The sequence below is a fragment of the Clarias gariepinus genome, chromosome 14 (assembly GCF_024256425.1).
Source record: "Clarias gariepinus isolate MV-2021 ecotype Netherlands chromosome 14, CGAR_prim_01v2, whole genome shotgun sequence".
In the NCBI taxonomy this organism is placed as follows: Eukaryota; Metazoa; Chordata; class Actinopteri; order Siluriformes; family Clariidae; genus Clarias; species Clarias gariepinus.
In genome coordinates this window covers 13,761,429-13,776,343 of record NC_071113.1, presented here as the reverse complement: position 1 = coordinate 13,776,343, position 14,915 = coordinate 13,761,429, and the positions used below count along the sequence as shown (strand labels likewise).

The 14,915-nt window shown below is 36.5% G+C and overlaps 2 protein-coding genes across 2 annotated transcripts; both read right to left on the bottom strand.

Annotated features, from left to right (window-relative positions):
- Nucleotides 1-5,392: 5,392 nt before the first annotated feature.
- Nucleotides 5,393-6,932, bottom strand: rnf151 (ring finger protein 151). The gene is made up of 4 exons (XM_053511653.1): nt 6,892-6,932; nt 6,404-6,577; nt 6,224-6,320; nt 5,393-5,887 (listed from the first exon to the last, which is right to left on the bottom strand). Exons 1-4 carry the CDS (start codon nt 6,930-6,932, stop codon nt 5,393-5,395), a joined length of 807 nt encoding a protein of 268 aa, XP_053367628.1.
- A 2,092-nt stretch (nt 6,933-9,024) lies between these two features.
- On the bottom strand, nt 9,025-13,608 carry noxo1b (NADPH oxidase organizer 1b). The gene is made up of 8 exons (XM_053511948.1): nt 13,485-13,608; nt 13,323-13,403; nt 12,500-12,554; nt 12,233-12,416; nt 11,739-11,944; nt 11,526-11,642; nt 11,297-11,414; nt 9,025-10,237 (listed from the first exon to the last, which is right to left on the bottom strand). The coding sequence occupies exons 1-8, from the start codon at nt 13,548-13,550 to the stop codon at nt 9,685-9,687; spliced, it is 1,380 nt and encodes a 459-aa protein (XP_053367923.1). The 5' UTR covers nt 13,551-13,608; the 3' UTR covers nt 9,025-9,684.
- Nucleotides 13,609-14,915: the final 1,307 nt, after the last annotated feature.

Here is a 14,915-nt window from a genome sequence, read left to right as displayed (position 1 = left end):
GACCTTATGACTTTGTCATCATCTAACATATGGAAAATAACATGCAATTTATTGTAAAGACAGTAATTGTACAGTAAGTGACTGAAAAAAGCAAGCAACAATGTTTTTGTAAGAACAAATTTTATTCTGCGAAGTAAAACATAAGCAGGCTACAGAACATGTACTTTCTTGAGTAGTAGTTAAAATCAGCTTTTTCTGCATCTTTCGCAATGAGACATTTCATTTTGTAAATGAATTCTCATTAGTTTTGGATTTCCAGGCCTATACAGTATTGTAGCATTTTTACGCCGTAAAGAATGCTGGAGAGACGAGTGAGCTTATTTGCTGCCCAATGCAATGGCTGGGAGTACTTTATTAGGCACACAGCAGGTATGGCATGAGCAGCCCCTTCACTAAGGAGCCTACATCCAATTCAGTGTCAGCCTGAACTGGAGCACATTTCACACGTCACACACCCAACACACACACAAAACACACACAACAGGGCCGAAGCCACTAACCCAAACACCTTTCCCCATCATGGTGAACACACCGAAATCCCCGCAAGGCATGCTGGTCGTCAGCCGCCGCCCCGCCCACGCCACAGTATATACAGTCAAGTTAACAAAAATAGAGCCAAAAAATGGAGGGAATACTAAGTGCTCCCATGATTTACCCAAACTTTAGCTGTCAGACAGATGGCCTCACAATTGCCTCTAGAATACATTGGTATAGAGACTCTGGTCAATTTATTCACTGCAATGTGTCCAGGTCCTGTGGCTGCCAGACAAGCCCAAATCATCACCTTCTTGGAAAGACATCTAAATGCTCCAGACCAGCCAAAACTTTAGCTTTTATGGAGGTCTGTACACCTGCTGATGAATGGTTATTTAAGGGCTGATGACTAGTAGCACCTGGCTGCAACTTACCCTATTAAATCCTGTGGAAGCAACAAGGAGGTACTGCTTCTTTCTGTTGTTTCTGATGGTGTTGAGAGGAAGATGAGGAGAGTTCAGAAGACACCAAGCTCAGTGCTGAAGTTACAGAACAGCTACAACTGGGTACAGTAAGTAAATAAGGCGAAATCATACATATGATTAACTCTTACTAAATACTGATATATTTGACTGGTATTTTTCTTCAAAGATAATTATAATTTAAAACATCATGCCTAATTGCTTTCCTTTTATGGTTATAATAAAGACAAGCCCACCCGCACTATTTTCCAATTATTTGGAATTACATGAATAGTTATGATTATAGGGAGGGCACGCTGTGATACTGAAATATTCAGAAAGACACATGGGGTTTCCTCCTGCATTTATGGATGCACTAAGCACTGTTTTATAAAAATATAATGATGAGGTCAGTGGTTTGTGTAAAAAGTAATCACTCAACATTACCTCTCTTCAAAATAAACTTTACATTACAACCTTAATAATATAATATAATATAATATAATATAATATAATATAATATAATATAATATAATATAATATAATATAATATAATATATAATTTATGGACAAAGATTTTTGAACAAACCTGCAATGACATCCAATGTGTAGTTGGCTTCCCTTTTGCAGCTATAACAGCCTCCACTTTTCTGGGAAGGCTGTCCACAAGACTTTGGATTGTTTCTGTGGGAATTCTTGCCCATTCATTCTGTAGAGCATTTATAAGGTCAGGCACTGATGTTAGACGAGAAGGCCTGATTCGCAATTTCCATTCCAGTTCATCCCAAAGGTGCTCGATGGGGGTGATGTCAGGGCTCAGTGCGGGCCAGTCACGTTCTTCAACACCAACTTCATCAAAGCATTTCTTTATAGTCCTTGCTTTGTGCACCGGGGCACAGTCATGTTGGAATAGAAAAGGGCCTTCACCAAACTGTTGCCACAAATTTGGTAGCATAGCATTGTCTAAGACGTGTTGATATGGTGAAGCATTAAGATTATCCCCCTTTACTGAGGATAAGGGGTCTGATTAAAACAATCGAATTCAATAATTAACAGATTTGGTCAAATGTCCATATAGTGTATGATATGATGTTGGTCTTTTGACTGCTCCCGGCAAGGGTTCGCACATATGCAAATAAGCAAGGCTTACATATGTGTTAGGGTGGCACCGTGGCATAGTGGTTTGATTCCTGCCTTGGGTCTGTGCGCATGGAGTTTGCATGCTTTCTCCATGTTTTCCTCCCACAGTTCAAAAATATGCAGATTGGGCTAAACTGCGTTTACAAATTTCCCGTAATGTGTGAATGTTGAATGGAGGTCTTACCACAGTCATAAAATGGTAATAAATACAATGCTCACCATTGGCATCCATGGTCCCTATTGGACTACAGAGGTTTCTAGATGGATGGATGGGCATATGTTTTAAGGAATGCAATGGATTGTTTAATGCAGCAGAGAAATGTATGTGGCAGGTGTGTGGGTCTGTGCATCTGTTTGTAAGTTATTCCATCTTGTTTAAGGTCAAAATATTGTTTCTTTACTTGCATTCTTTTAAAATGTTAATTGACACCTACTGTATAGAATGTGGACGTTCACTTATTTTATTACATGTTCACCTTTTCCTAATAGTACTGTTTGTGTGATTTTTTTTTTTTTTTTTGCTCCTTAAATCTGTGTTAAGAAATGTCCCAAAGCTATAATATAGCTAAGAACCATGTAGTTATTAGTAATAATACATCATTCAATTAGCATGACTCATGAATGGTACATACATCTAAAGTATTACATACCCTTTTCCCCCTTCTGCACTAGATAACACAATGGCACTGTCATGCATCAAATAACCTATTTATTTAATAGACTACTTTATGAGAAACACATCCCTATCAAGCATAAGGCAGAAAATTTTAAGTAAATTTGACTACTCAGGATGTATTAAATCCTATTACATTTATTTAGCAGCTTAATACCTGTTTATTAGACCTTTGATTAGACATTAAATTAAATATAAAATATTATAAATAAAAAAAAATCATATAATAGGTTATATTTTTATATAATCATGCACCAAAGGGTTCTGCACTCCTTTTTAACTCCACTTAAAAACTCTGTATTTTATGTTTGTGCGCACCCAGAATTTTTGTCATTTAGCAAAACTCTTATCCAGAGTGATATACAGTCAACTGAGCAATTGTTAAGGGCCTTGATTTAAACTTTCTGCTCCAATGTCCAAAATCCAACGTCTTAACCACTAACCTACTACTGGCAATGTCATCATAATGTATTTAGTAGCAGACAGCTGCATTATATCACAAGTTTATCTATTCAGTGCTTAATATTAAAGTACTGTAAAGTAATACAGTACTTTAATTGCTTAATATTAAAGTAAAGTAATAAACTAGTGCCAGACGGTCTTTTTTAGTGCTTTATCTTATCTTTAAAAATCCTGGTGTATAATAAATGGAAGCAAATCATACTACTATATTTTTAAGACAAATAAGCTGAGTCATTTTTTTTTTGTCTTTCCTTCTGACTTAAAGGTGTGGGACACAGAGATACTGTAAGAAGCTTGGCAGGGAATTAAACACACACTGAGAGGTTTGTGCATGGTCTCAGTAAGCTTCCAAAGGGTGTCTTCAAGTTCCACTTTAAAAAAGCCTGTTCTGAACCCTCAGGACTACTGCGAGAAAGCTCAGTGGATATTGATTTCACTAAGTTGATGAGATGCCTAGGCTTCAGTGATGAGGTATCTGGCAGCTCCAGCTCTGTGGACAGAGACTTCACCAGGCCTCAAGACATCCAGAGAGCTTGAACACCTAACTATGTAGAGTAGCCTGAGCATAACGAATCTATCAGGAGTGACAGTCATTCAGCTTACAGACATAAAGGACAGGTTTGATGACAGTGACCTTACAGTCACAACTGAAAGAATTAACCGGAAATTCTAAAATCCCAAGCCATCCACTAATGACATCCAGACAGATAAACACACAGAGTAGGATTTTCACTCTTCAGTCTTTCACGTTCCCCTGTCCCTATCTTCACCAGGCTCCCTTGGGGACTGCTCATCTTCCAGTTTGGCCTTTTTGTCCCCCTCCCACCAGCCTCTGTCAAACCTGGTGAAGTCTCTGTCCACAGAGCTGGAACTGCGAGATACCTCATCACTGAAGCCTAGGCCTCTCATCAACTTAGTAAAATCAATCTTCACTGAGCTTCCTTGCAGTAGTCCTAAATTGTCCCAATCCAAGTCAGATTCTAAGCTTAGTGTGCACCTGTGGAGCCAGCTCGGTGTATTGAGTAAACAGGAGAGACAAAGATTAACCTGTCAAAACTGGGCAAGAAAGAAGCACCAAAAGTTTGTGCAATAATGTAGATTTGTAAAAGTTACAGAATTGTAAATATTCTGTAGAGAATCTATGACTTAAAATATTTCTGTACTACGGCTCTTCTACCCTCAAATTTTAGTTTTACATTTTTTGGTTTCAGGTGCAGTTTCAGTGTGCAGCCAAAACTTGACCTGCGTGTTCAACCCAAACTTGGGGACGGGAAGTAACCATCTGTCATGTCACTGAATGGATTTTCAAGTAAAATATTAATTATATTCCTCTACTTTTCTTCTTTCCTACCTCACTTTTTCTTCATCAGCATAAATATGATTATCTTTGACCAGTGTACTCATGTCCATAAATATTCTTTTACAAGAGTTCTTAATATCTTTTGAAAAATTTATTGTAACATTTTATTGTAAATTGTTTTATTTTACAGATTCTCAGACACTTCTCAGACACTTTATCCATCGGTCCTGACCCATTCTTTGCCTTTAGAGTATCGCCCCCCTGTGGCCATCTATGAAAAAAATTCATTTGGTTGTTTTTTTCACTTACAAAAATAAATTGTTACATTTCATTTTAAACTGTTACAAACTCACTGCAAGCAGAAAATGCATTTACTTTGTAATGTAATTCCTATATAAACTACATACTGTACTATGATTTTTTATATCTTTCTGCACCAATACTGGATTGTATACCATAAAATAAATTGATAAAAGTATTCACAAAATTCACATTCATTCATTCATCTTCTATACTGCTTATCCTGTACAGGGTTGCAGGGGCCATGAGACACACAACAGGCAATTTGGGAATGCCAATTTACCTAATCTGCATGTTTCTGGGCTGTGGGAGGACAGGCCCCGAATCAAACCCTTGCGGTTTGGTATGCTGTATATTTTTTGCAAATTTCAAGTATGAAAAAACTTTTAATTATCAGCAAATATTTCTTTACCTTCGGTCACATAGTAGTTTTGGTTAGTATATGCAACTTAGGGTTTCATTAACTAAACACACACAGCTAAAAAAAAAACAAAAAAAAACAAACAAGCAATTGACGTGCAAGTAAGCATTGTTTTTATGTATAAATTCACACACATCTTATAAAAACATAAAGGACATGTTTTAGGAGCTGCTGCTGCTGGAGCTGGTGTGTGTGCTGGAGCTGTGGTCGACCCTGGAGCTTCTCCTTGTGCTGGTTCCCTCACCAGGACTCTCCTCCTCTTCCTCCTGGTCTTCACTAAGCTCTAGGCTTTCGCATATAAGGCTGATCTGCCGAGTCATGTTGGACATGCGGCTTTGCATGCGCTGCATCTTCCTGCGCAATGCAGAAGCGATGGTTCGCTGGACCTGTCGCTGGGCCTCATAGCGCTCCTGCAGCTCTCTGTAGCAGTTGTGCTTGAATTGGGTAGTGCGGCTCAGCAGTGTACCACAACCCATCGGGCACAGCTGCCTCCAGTGGCTGCAGACCTGAGCATGTGTCTGGGCGTCCTTCCTCAGAATTCTAGACCCGCAGCCCTGTTGTGGGCACAGCAGCCACTCAAAGGGGCATGTGGAGCTGTGGAGGTACTCCTCTGAGAGAGGAAAGGTGGCCGTACAGCCCTGTTGCTCATTTCGGCACTGAGAATAATAATGATAATAGCATGATATGATTAATAATTTTGGTTGATATTCTGGATTTATATGTACATTTACATTTATGGCATTTAGCAGATGTTTTTATACAGAGGTACTTTTTATCCTAACATAAAAATATAAACCTATTTTATACATAGGTTTATTTCATTAATACATCTGAGTAGTTGACAGATAAGGGACCTGTTCAAAGGCATTTAAACTCAGTATCCAATGTCTTATCCATGAGCTACCAATGGCCATATGGAAAAATTCTTCTTATTACTTTTATTATTAACCATTGTATAACTTTCCCCCTACTTTTACTAAAGTTCTTCTTACCTTAATTTGTAATCGGCCAATGGATTTACTAAGCTTGAACATAACAAATATAAGCCGCTGGCTGACTGGCTTCCTGCAGCACGGACACGTTTCCTGTCTGGATGAGATGAATTGTTTTGCATATTCAAATTTAAAACAATAAAATACATTTAAAATAAATGTAAATTGTAGTTTTCATACCTCCTCATCCACTGCAAAATGCACTTCTTGCAAAAGACATGTTTACATGCCACACGCACAGGGCAACGTAGAACCCCTTTGCATATGATGCAGATAAGGTCATGATCTGGTGGGTCCACAAAAAGTTCCACTTCATAACCACCATTCTGACATGAAACATAGTAAGCAATCACACTCCATTAGTTTAAGGAATGTAATTCGCAATCATGGAAAGATTTAATCCCAGTGTTATTCACGTTAGAAAAATTATGTCTGTTGCATAAAAACTAAATCTGACTGAAATATTATTTCAGTTCAGTTTTATTTTAACAGCAGATGTCATAAATTAACATTTCTAATAATAATATAAATATTACTAACCCTGATTTGGATTCTATGAAAGCCTCGGTTGATATTTACACGAAAAAACAAAATAATTGCAACAAAGTCATTTTTTTCTAGGCTGATTACAATTAGTAAATTTAGTGAACGAATACATCAGAACTCACCATATTTCACTTTGGTAGAAAGACCCAGGTGTTTGCTCCATGAAGTCCAAACAGATGCTGCCATCCAACGAAACACAGCTGAAACATGAGACTGATTCAGAAATGTATAACCTGTTTCCATTTTTTCTTTTCTCTTACATTCTAGCACAGGGTGTTGTAAATATTGTTATGTGCTAACCACACATGTCTAGAAGGTGTCAGACACCCAACCAGCAAAGGCCTATTTTAGTACCATCCAGGTTTTACTTACTGGACAAAGGCAACGCTGTGAAAACCAATGAGCTTTCAATGGCTTGTGTTCTCTACAGACTACAAACTATTGTCTTGACACTGTGCCTCTGATTGGGCAGTGGAACACAGTAGTGTTTTCTGCAGGTTGACTTATCTGGATATTTAATAGTAATACTCTTTCACCTGGCTATTATATAAAAAGTTCCATAACATCAACATAATATCTGACCACTATGTTTCAACCAAAAATAAGGTTGTGGCAGGCAGGAGTGATCACAGCAGGGTTCAGGTCCTAGAGTCATTTTGTAATTTGGGGGATATTTTACATCAGAAAAAAGTACAATTACAATGGTATTTCTTAATAGAACAAATAGTGGTTTAAGTTAGTATTTTTTTTACACTACTGAATAACATACTGTGGTTAACAGATAACATTGTTGAAAATTTCCTTATTTGACCTATAGTTTTAGTGATAGGATTTGCCTGGATGACCATTCTGATTTTCATAAACAGTTTGTTTATTTAAATGTTTAAAATTATATTTGAACAAATAATTTAAATCAAATCAAAGAACCTGTAAATCATCATCATCATCGTCTATACTGCTTTATCCTGTATTCAGGGTCGCAGGATCCTGGAGACCATCCCAGGAGACTTACGGCACAAGGTGGGGTACACCCTGGTACCAATCAGTTGCAGGGCACACATACATCCTGTACACACACTCACATACTACGGGAAATTTGAGAATGCCAATTAGCTTATAACCAACATGTCTTTGGACTGTGGGAGGAAATCGACCAAACACGGGGAGAACATGCAAACCATGCACACAGAGACGGAAATCAAGCCTGGTTGGGAATCAAACCCGGCTCATAGAGGTGCAAGGTGATAGTGCTAACCACTACACCACCATGCCGCATTTGACAGACTCTCTTTATATAGCCTCATACTGGTTCATTAGGTCAGGGATTAAGCATACACTCAATATAAAAACCCTGTAGGGGAAGTAGCTTATACAGTAACAAAAGCATAATTCATGAGTTAGATCTTTAGTCTTCATTTGAAGACACCCAGTGACTCAACTGTACAGGCATCTAGGGGAAGTTCATTCCACCACCTACTGTAGGTAGAAGAGCACGTGGGAAAATGTAGGCACTGCATCTCCTGATATAAACAGCAGTTGAGTTTAGCTGTGTTTTGCTGAGAGATGAGACCATAACATTGAAAATCCTTTTTAAAAACCTAATTTTAGATAGTATATGTACAGTATGTACATGTTAAGAAGGGATTGTATGTAAAAGAGGTTGGAGGAAATAGTTTACATTCACAGAAAAACAGGATAACGTTCATATACTAGTGGACAGATTTTAATCTGTGAGCTGTACCATATAACTGTCTATAACTGTACAGTAAATCCAGTTTTCCAGTCATAGACTGGCTTAAGCTGGCTCAAGCTGACAACGCCCTTATTTAGTTTCGGTCAAATTACATCCTTTTATTATATTCCCATAATGTTGTGTAACGAGTGCCACATAAAAGCTGCAATCATATATTCTGTATGAAATACTTACATAACTCTAATAATCTAGGATTTCAGGAATTCATGCATTTTTGTTTGTTTCATTCCTGTTTAAAATTACTGAACTTCGAAGGTGCAGTCATGTACTAATGGAGAAAGTTTTACTGATTCCTTTGCATTCTAACTTTGATTAGCCAGAAAGCCTGAGAAACAATTACAAGCTTTAAGATGGTAATGATATTTAATTCACATACTGTACATTATATACTGTAGGAATACAGTAGCAGTAGGAATCCAATTAGATCCCTAACGATCAAGACAGAGTTAAAGATGGCAAGAAAAAAATGAGAAAGAAACTTTAAGAGGAACCAAAAGGAAGGTTTATTTTATGAATAATTTATATATAATAGTGGGATAGTGAAATTGTAAACAATTACAGTATATACAGTATAACAAAAATATAAGGCTACTTTGAAAAAATTAGTATCCTGATACTCTACCATCAACAGTTCTAAGTGATTGAGTCAAGTAGTAGCTTTACAGTTTATAATTTTACTGAGAGCCAGAGTATAGGAATTTAACATGTGTAAGACAAACTGGTAAAGGGCAAAGACAATCTATGAAATATATTTAGACTATTTCCCAGCCTGTTTCCTGTCTGATACTAACGCCTATTGACAGGGCCTATTATACACACCATACGAATGTAACAAGGAAACATGAACATATTATAATTGGACCTAACTTTAGAATAGAACCAGTTCATCCAGTAGAAGTAACTGAATGGTTCTACTGTTGTTCACTAGCTATATTAGTAATCATGCAGTCATTTAATGGAAAAAGCTCTGTTAAACAACATTGCGGAAGTAAATTATATGCTTAAAAATAATTGGTTAAGCACTTAGTTTCATTACTTCAATCAGGAATACGCCCACTGTGACTGTACCAGACAGAAATAATAGTATTTACAACATTAGAACCATATATCAGCATGGGAGCAGTCTAGAAATACAAAACATCTCAGTAAATTACTTTTACTTTTACAAGGCCTGAATCTCAGTCCTATTAAACAGGCGTGCCTGGGTTTCGAGGGCTGCTTTGCGAGTATAGGTGGTACAGCGGTTGAGGATCTCTTGGGTTTTTGGTCGAGGGGGCACTTCTGGGTACAGTTTGGAAGGGCTTCTGGTTTCCTTATTTGTAGAGCTTTGAAACTCCATACAAAAAGCACTGTTAGGACTGTCTGGTTTTGCATCAATTTCTGATGGTCTCCGGATTTCTTCCCACTCAGAGCCACACAGGCTCTGTCCCAGAGAATCAGAGGAACTGGAGCAGAAGTCAGTGTCATCACTGAAGCTGCTCTTGCGGCTGCCGAAATCACTGTGTTGACCCGAAGCACTGTCATCCAGAGGCTCAGAGAGCACTTCGAGAGAGTGGGACTTGTGGAAGTGAGATTTGTGGGTTGAATGAGAGAACACAGATGACAGAGTGGTCAGATTTAGGTTGGAGCTATGCAACTTTCTCTGCATGCTAAACATAGGGTTGGAGTATGGCTGCATGTATATAGAGGGCAAATACCCTTCTTTTCCATTATATCTGTAAAAAGAAAGTAACGTCATTTATATTTAAATATCATGTCTCTTAAGTAAATAAAAAACACCACATAAAATTAAAGGGCATTTAAATAAAAAGTGTCATCAAGAAAAGTGTCATGTACTGTACAAAATGAATAACAACACATTTGTAATATATAGATTACAATTGCATACATTCTAAGAGAGCTATGGACTAATATTCCTCCAAAGAAACCTGGAGTGTCATGTCTGTATTAAATAATAAACAACAGTTGCTGCACAGAGTTACAAAAAAAACATATGAGTAAAATATTGAGAATTATTTAATAACTCAAAGAAATTATTTGAAAAGTTTTGTTGTTTGGGGAAGTTAATTTGTTGGTCAGACCAGTCAAAAGTTTGGACAGAAATTTGGATTTATTTTCTACATTCTACAACAATACTATATTTTTCGACACTGTTAAATGACACATATGGCATTAGGTAATTAAGTAATAACAGCTACTGTTTTTGCAAGAAAAGTATTGTCAAGTGCATTTGCAAAACCCATCAAGCACCATGATGAAACTGGCTCTAATGAAGATCATCTAAAGAAAGCAAGACTAAAACCTACCTCTGCTGCAGAAGCAGTGTTTAAACCCTTAAAAATCACCAATTAAATGCACCCTTAGATTAGAACCATTATGATGTCTTTACAAAACATTAGTAGCAGACACATCTCGATATCAAGTGTTAAAAGGAGATTACTGCGTATTTACTGTAGTATGCATTCAGTATTGTTTTACAATGTTAAAAAAATTAAAATCAGGAAAGACCATGGAATTAGATGGTGTGTCCAAACTTTTGACTGGTATTGTAGATATGCGAGGAATACAAGACTGGAACTGAGGAGATTTAATGGCCAATTAAAGAGAGGGTCCTGTAAAAGAGGGTTCCAAGTAAAATTTCTTCAGTAAACAAAACGCTAAGAACCCTAGGTTTTCCTCACAAACTGTGTACTAGTAAAATCCTTAACACTGTGCTATAACAGATTCCTTATTCCAGTGGTATAATGGTACCAAAAACAGCTAGAATGTGTTACCTAGCTAGCCACCAGCCATCATCAGACTTCTGAATAACCTCCACGATGGCTCCGATATTCACGGAAAGCTCGTCCTTCATGGTAGAGGTGTAGTTTCTTATAGCACAGTACAAAGGCACTAGGGGAACAAAAATTAAGATTTAAAGTCTTTGAAAAAACAAAAACACTTTCAAATGGTCTTTCAAAAGTCCAAATTTATAATTGTCACCTCACTATACCAACAACTTACTTTGACTTCTTGTACTGTCAAGTCCATCTTTCTCCTTTTCTTCATCCACGCACAACTCCAAGTAGGGAGCAGGGAACCACGCTAAGCGCTTCTCTTCATTCTCTACCAGCCACCATCCTAATGATTTTAAACAGAAACATAAGCACAAGTAAATCAACAATCAACAACATAACTATTCCCTCCCTTAATGCATAGAAACTGGGCAGAACATACCAGATGGCTCTTTAATGAGTACTTCTAGAGTTTCATCCACAGTCACCCTAAATGCTCTGTTCTTGGTGTCCTTGGTCTCATATGGAGCTAAACACCGATACACTTTGCAGACATATGGCTGAGATATGTTCCCAACACTGTAGCGCTTACTACTCAGGTCAACTTTTGGTTGCCCATTGGCATCTTCTGGTTGAAAAATCATTATGCTGAAAAATAAATCCAAAGTATTCCTTCAAACTAAGCATTTGTTAATTGCTTTATTTTATTGTTAAATAAGAAAATAACATTTTGTTATCATATTATACTATTTTAATTAGATTTGTTCATTTCAAAATAGAAAAACTGATTAATAAACAAGGAAACTTCAGGTCTGGCCACACAATCAAGCCCTAAGCATGCTTTTCCTAAGAGTATAGTCCTGTTCACACAATATTTCCTCTTGCTTTCATCCTAACTCAAGACACTTGTTAAAGTCAGGGTAGACAGTAGGGTACCTGTTTTGTGCAAACTCAGGCTGCAGCTCTTCTTCCTTTGGAATAAAGAAATTAATGAGGTCAGAGGACTGAGAGATGTTCGGTTCACAGCGCAGCAGCTCAGTCCAGTAGCGCTCCAGAGATTTTACTTGCTGCAAACACTGAGCTGGAGTTTTCCTCTGGAGGTTCAGCTTCAACATTAAACCTGATTAAAAAAGAATCAGCATCTTTTAATTATCAATACTACTTTGGATTTGTATAAATAAAATGCTTTGATCATTATTGTACCTCCAAATCTGGGCAGAACTTTATCCTGATGGCAAAATTTCTTCTTTAGCTGCTTCTGTTAAAAAATAAATAAAAATAAAAAGGGAAAATGTGAGCTTGCCTTACTAAACTAGCAGATATTTCTAAAACATGGGGAGAAACAATTTTTTAGGGAGACAGAAAGAGAGAGAGATTTTTATTCGAGCCAGTTTTAGTAGTTCCAGCAACAGCAAAATGAAACATAACCTTTATCAAGTAATCAACAGCACAGTAATAGACAGTAACGAGTAAAGATAATACCACGGATAGTGACACAGGGGTTTAAAATACCCTGATTGGTATTGTTATTTTGTGCATGGTTAAGTTATAAGTGAAGTGTTTAATATGTTCTTCCTTTATGACAAGATCAAGATATAACAAATCTCTGCTAACAGGCAAATTAGATGCTGTCCAAAGTACATAAATGCCCTTGAAAAATAATTTTACTTTCCATATACAGGATCGTTTTGTATAGAAACAGCTGAACCACAGCTGACACACTCACACTCTATTTGTCAAAAAATTACCAGAATTATATTATAATGCAAATATAAAGAAGAGAGTTTTTCAATGTTATAAACAGATTATAGGAAAATGAAAAGCTCTGGAAAAAATGCATTTTGTTGATTAACATTACCACATGAATGCAAACTAATTCAGTAGACTTTTGTATAGAATATAGACCAGTGGAAGATGTCTCCCTAATAAGCAACTCAGAGGAATCATTATTGTCTTGATCATTCATTGTTTTGGAACATCTTGCAACATTAATACATTTTCCAAGTAAACATATTCTGGTTCTTACGTGAAGGTGCTTGAATTCTCGGAGCGTCCTGTATACAATCACATCGGTCTGATCCGACCACAGTACAGATGCCGTGTACAGCTGAAACACAAAACAGACTGTTACAATTCCCATTCGACGGGTTCTAGTTATTCTGATATACTTATCACAATGCATTCTTACTTTACTGTTGTTTTTGTACATGATGCCCAGAATACGGACGCGCAGGGGATAGCGTTGATCATCCATCGTGATGTGAGCAGAGTGCTGGTTTAAGGCTTAATGCTGATTTTCCACAGACGCGAGGTGCGCGTGCAGCTCTAAATTATCTTCACCTGCTCCAGTGATTTTCATATTAATACACCTACGCGCCAGCCAATCACCTCACAGTGGGCGGGGCTCTTTGAATTACATAATTCCTCTACGCTTCATTAAAAAATATCAGCAGTACATATGCTCATGCAAAAAGTACACACCCATAACTTTGTAATAAAATGTGTTGCATAATTATGACTACTATTTCTTTCTTTCTTTTTAAACTGTAATTTACAAATGTTTTAAGGCATTTAAAAGTAAAAAAAACAACAACAACAACTGTAAAAATACTCATATTTCTGAGCCTAGATTGATAGTCAGTTTGAGGACTAGACTGTCCCAAAGACAAATAGGTAAAATTTTAAAATAGTCCTTTCTACCATGAACAGAATTATACTTCAATTTAAAACAAGCATCAATAGAGTCACAATTTGGTTGTGACATCTTTGTGTTTGTGTTGTGATCTGATGAAAGCAATTAATTTAAAAGCTGAAAAGTTTCAGAAGTGGCAGAGCGGCAATAATAATGATAATGATAAGGGTGCAGCCAGAAGAAATAATTTCTCATAATCAGTATTACTACTATAAAGAACAGGAATTGGTGTCTGTTTATTTTGTGCATGTTTGGCTATATCTATTACACTTTATTAGGTATTAACTACAACAGTTACTGACTGTATATTAAATGCACCTGCATAAATAAAAAGAGCAACATTATGTTTTATATAAACAAAATAAACAAAAACAAATAAATATTAAAGTGATACCAAACTTTTGAGTGGTATATATATATATATATATACCACTCAAAAGTTTGGTATCACTTTAATATTTATTTGTTTTTGTTTATTTTACCCTAGGCATATATATATATATATATATATATATATATGCCTAAACGACCAAACAAACAAAAAAAACTCAAGTTGTTTACTAATAATACTAACATTTAGGTTAACTAAAATATATTTTAAATATTTAATAATAATAAAATAAAAGTTTTCTTATAACCCTGAATATCTGAATCTAAGCTGTTTATGTCAGTTGTATGCAAAGTATTGACACACTTAGCCAAATTACATATTTTGCAGATTTTTTTTTACTGAAAAGAAATCTCTGTGGTGAACTAAATACCGCATACTAACATAAATATTAATAGATATTTACTGAAATAAAGTTATATTTCCTGCACCATGCTGCCACACAACCCTATTTGCAGCACATACCAGACATTCACTTCTGTCATAAAATCACTCGTAAGGTTTCCTTCTGCTGCCTCTTCTATTCAGATTGTGTAAGC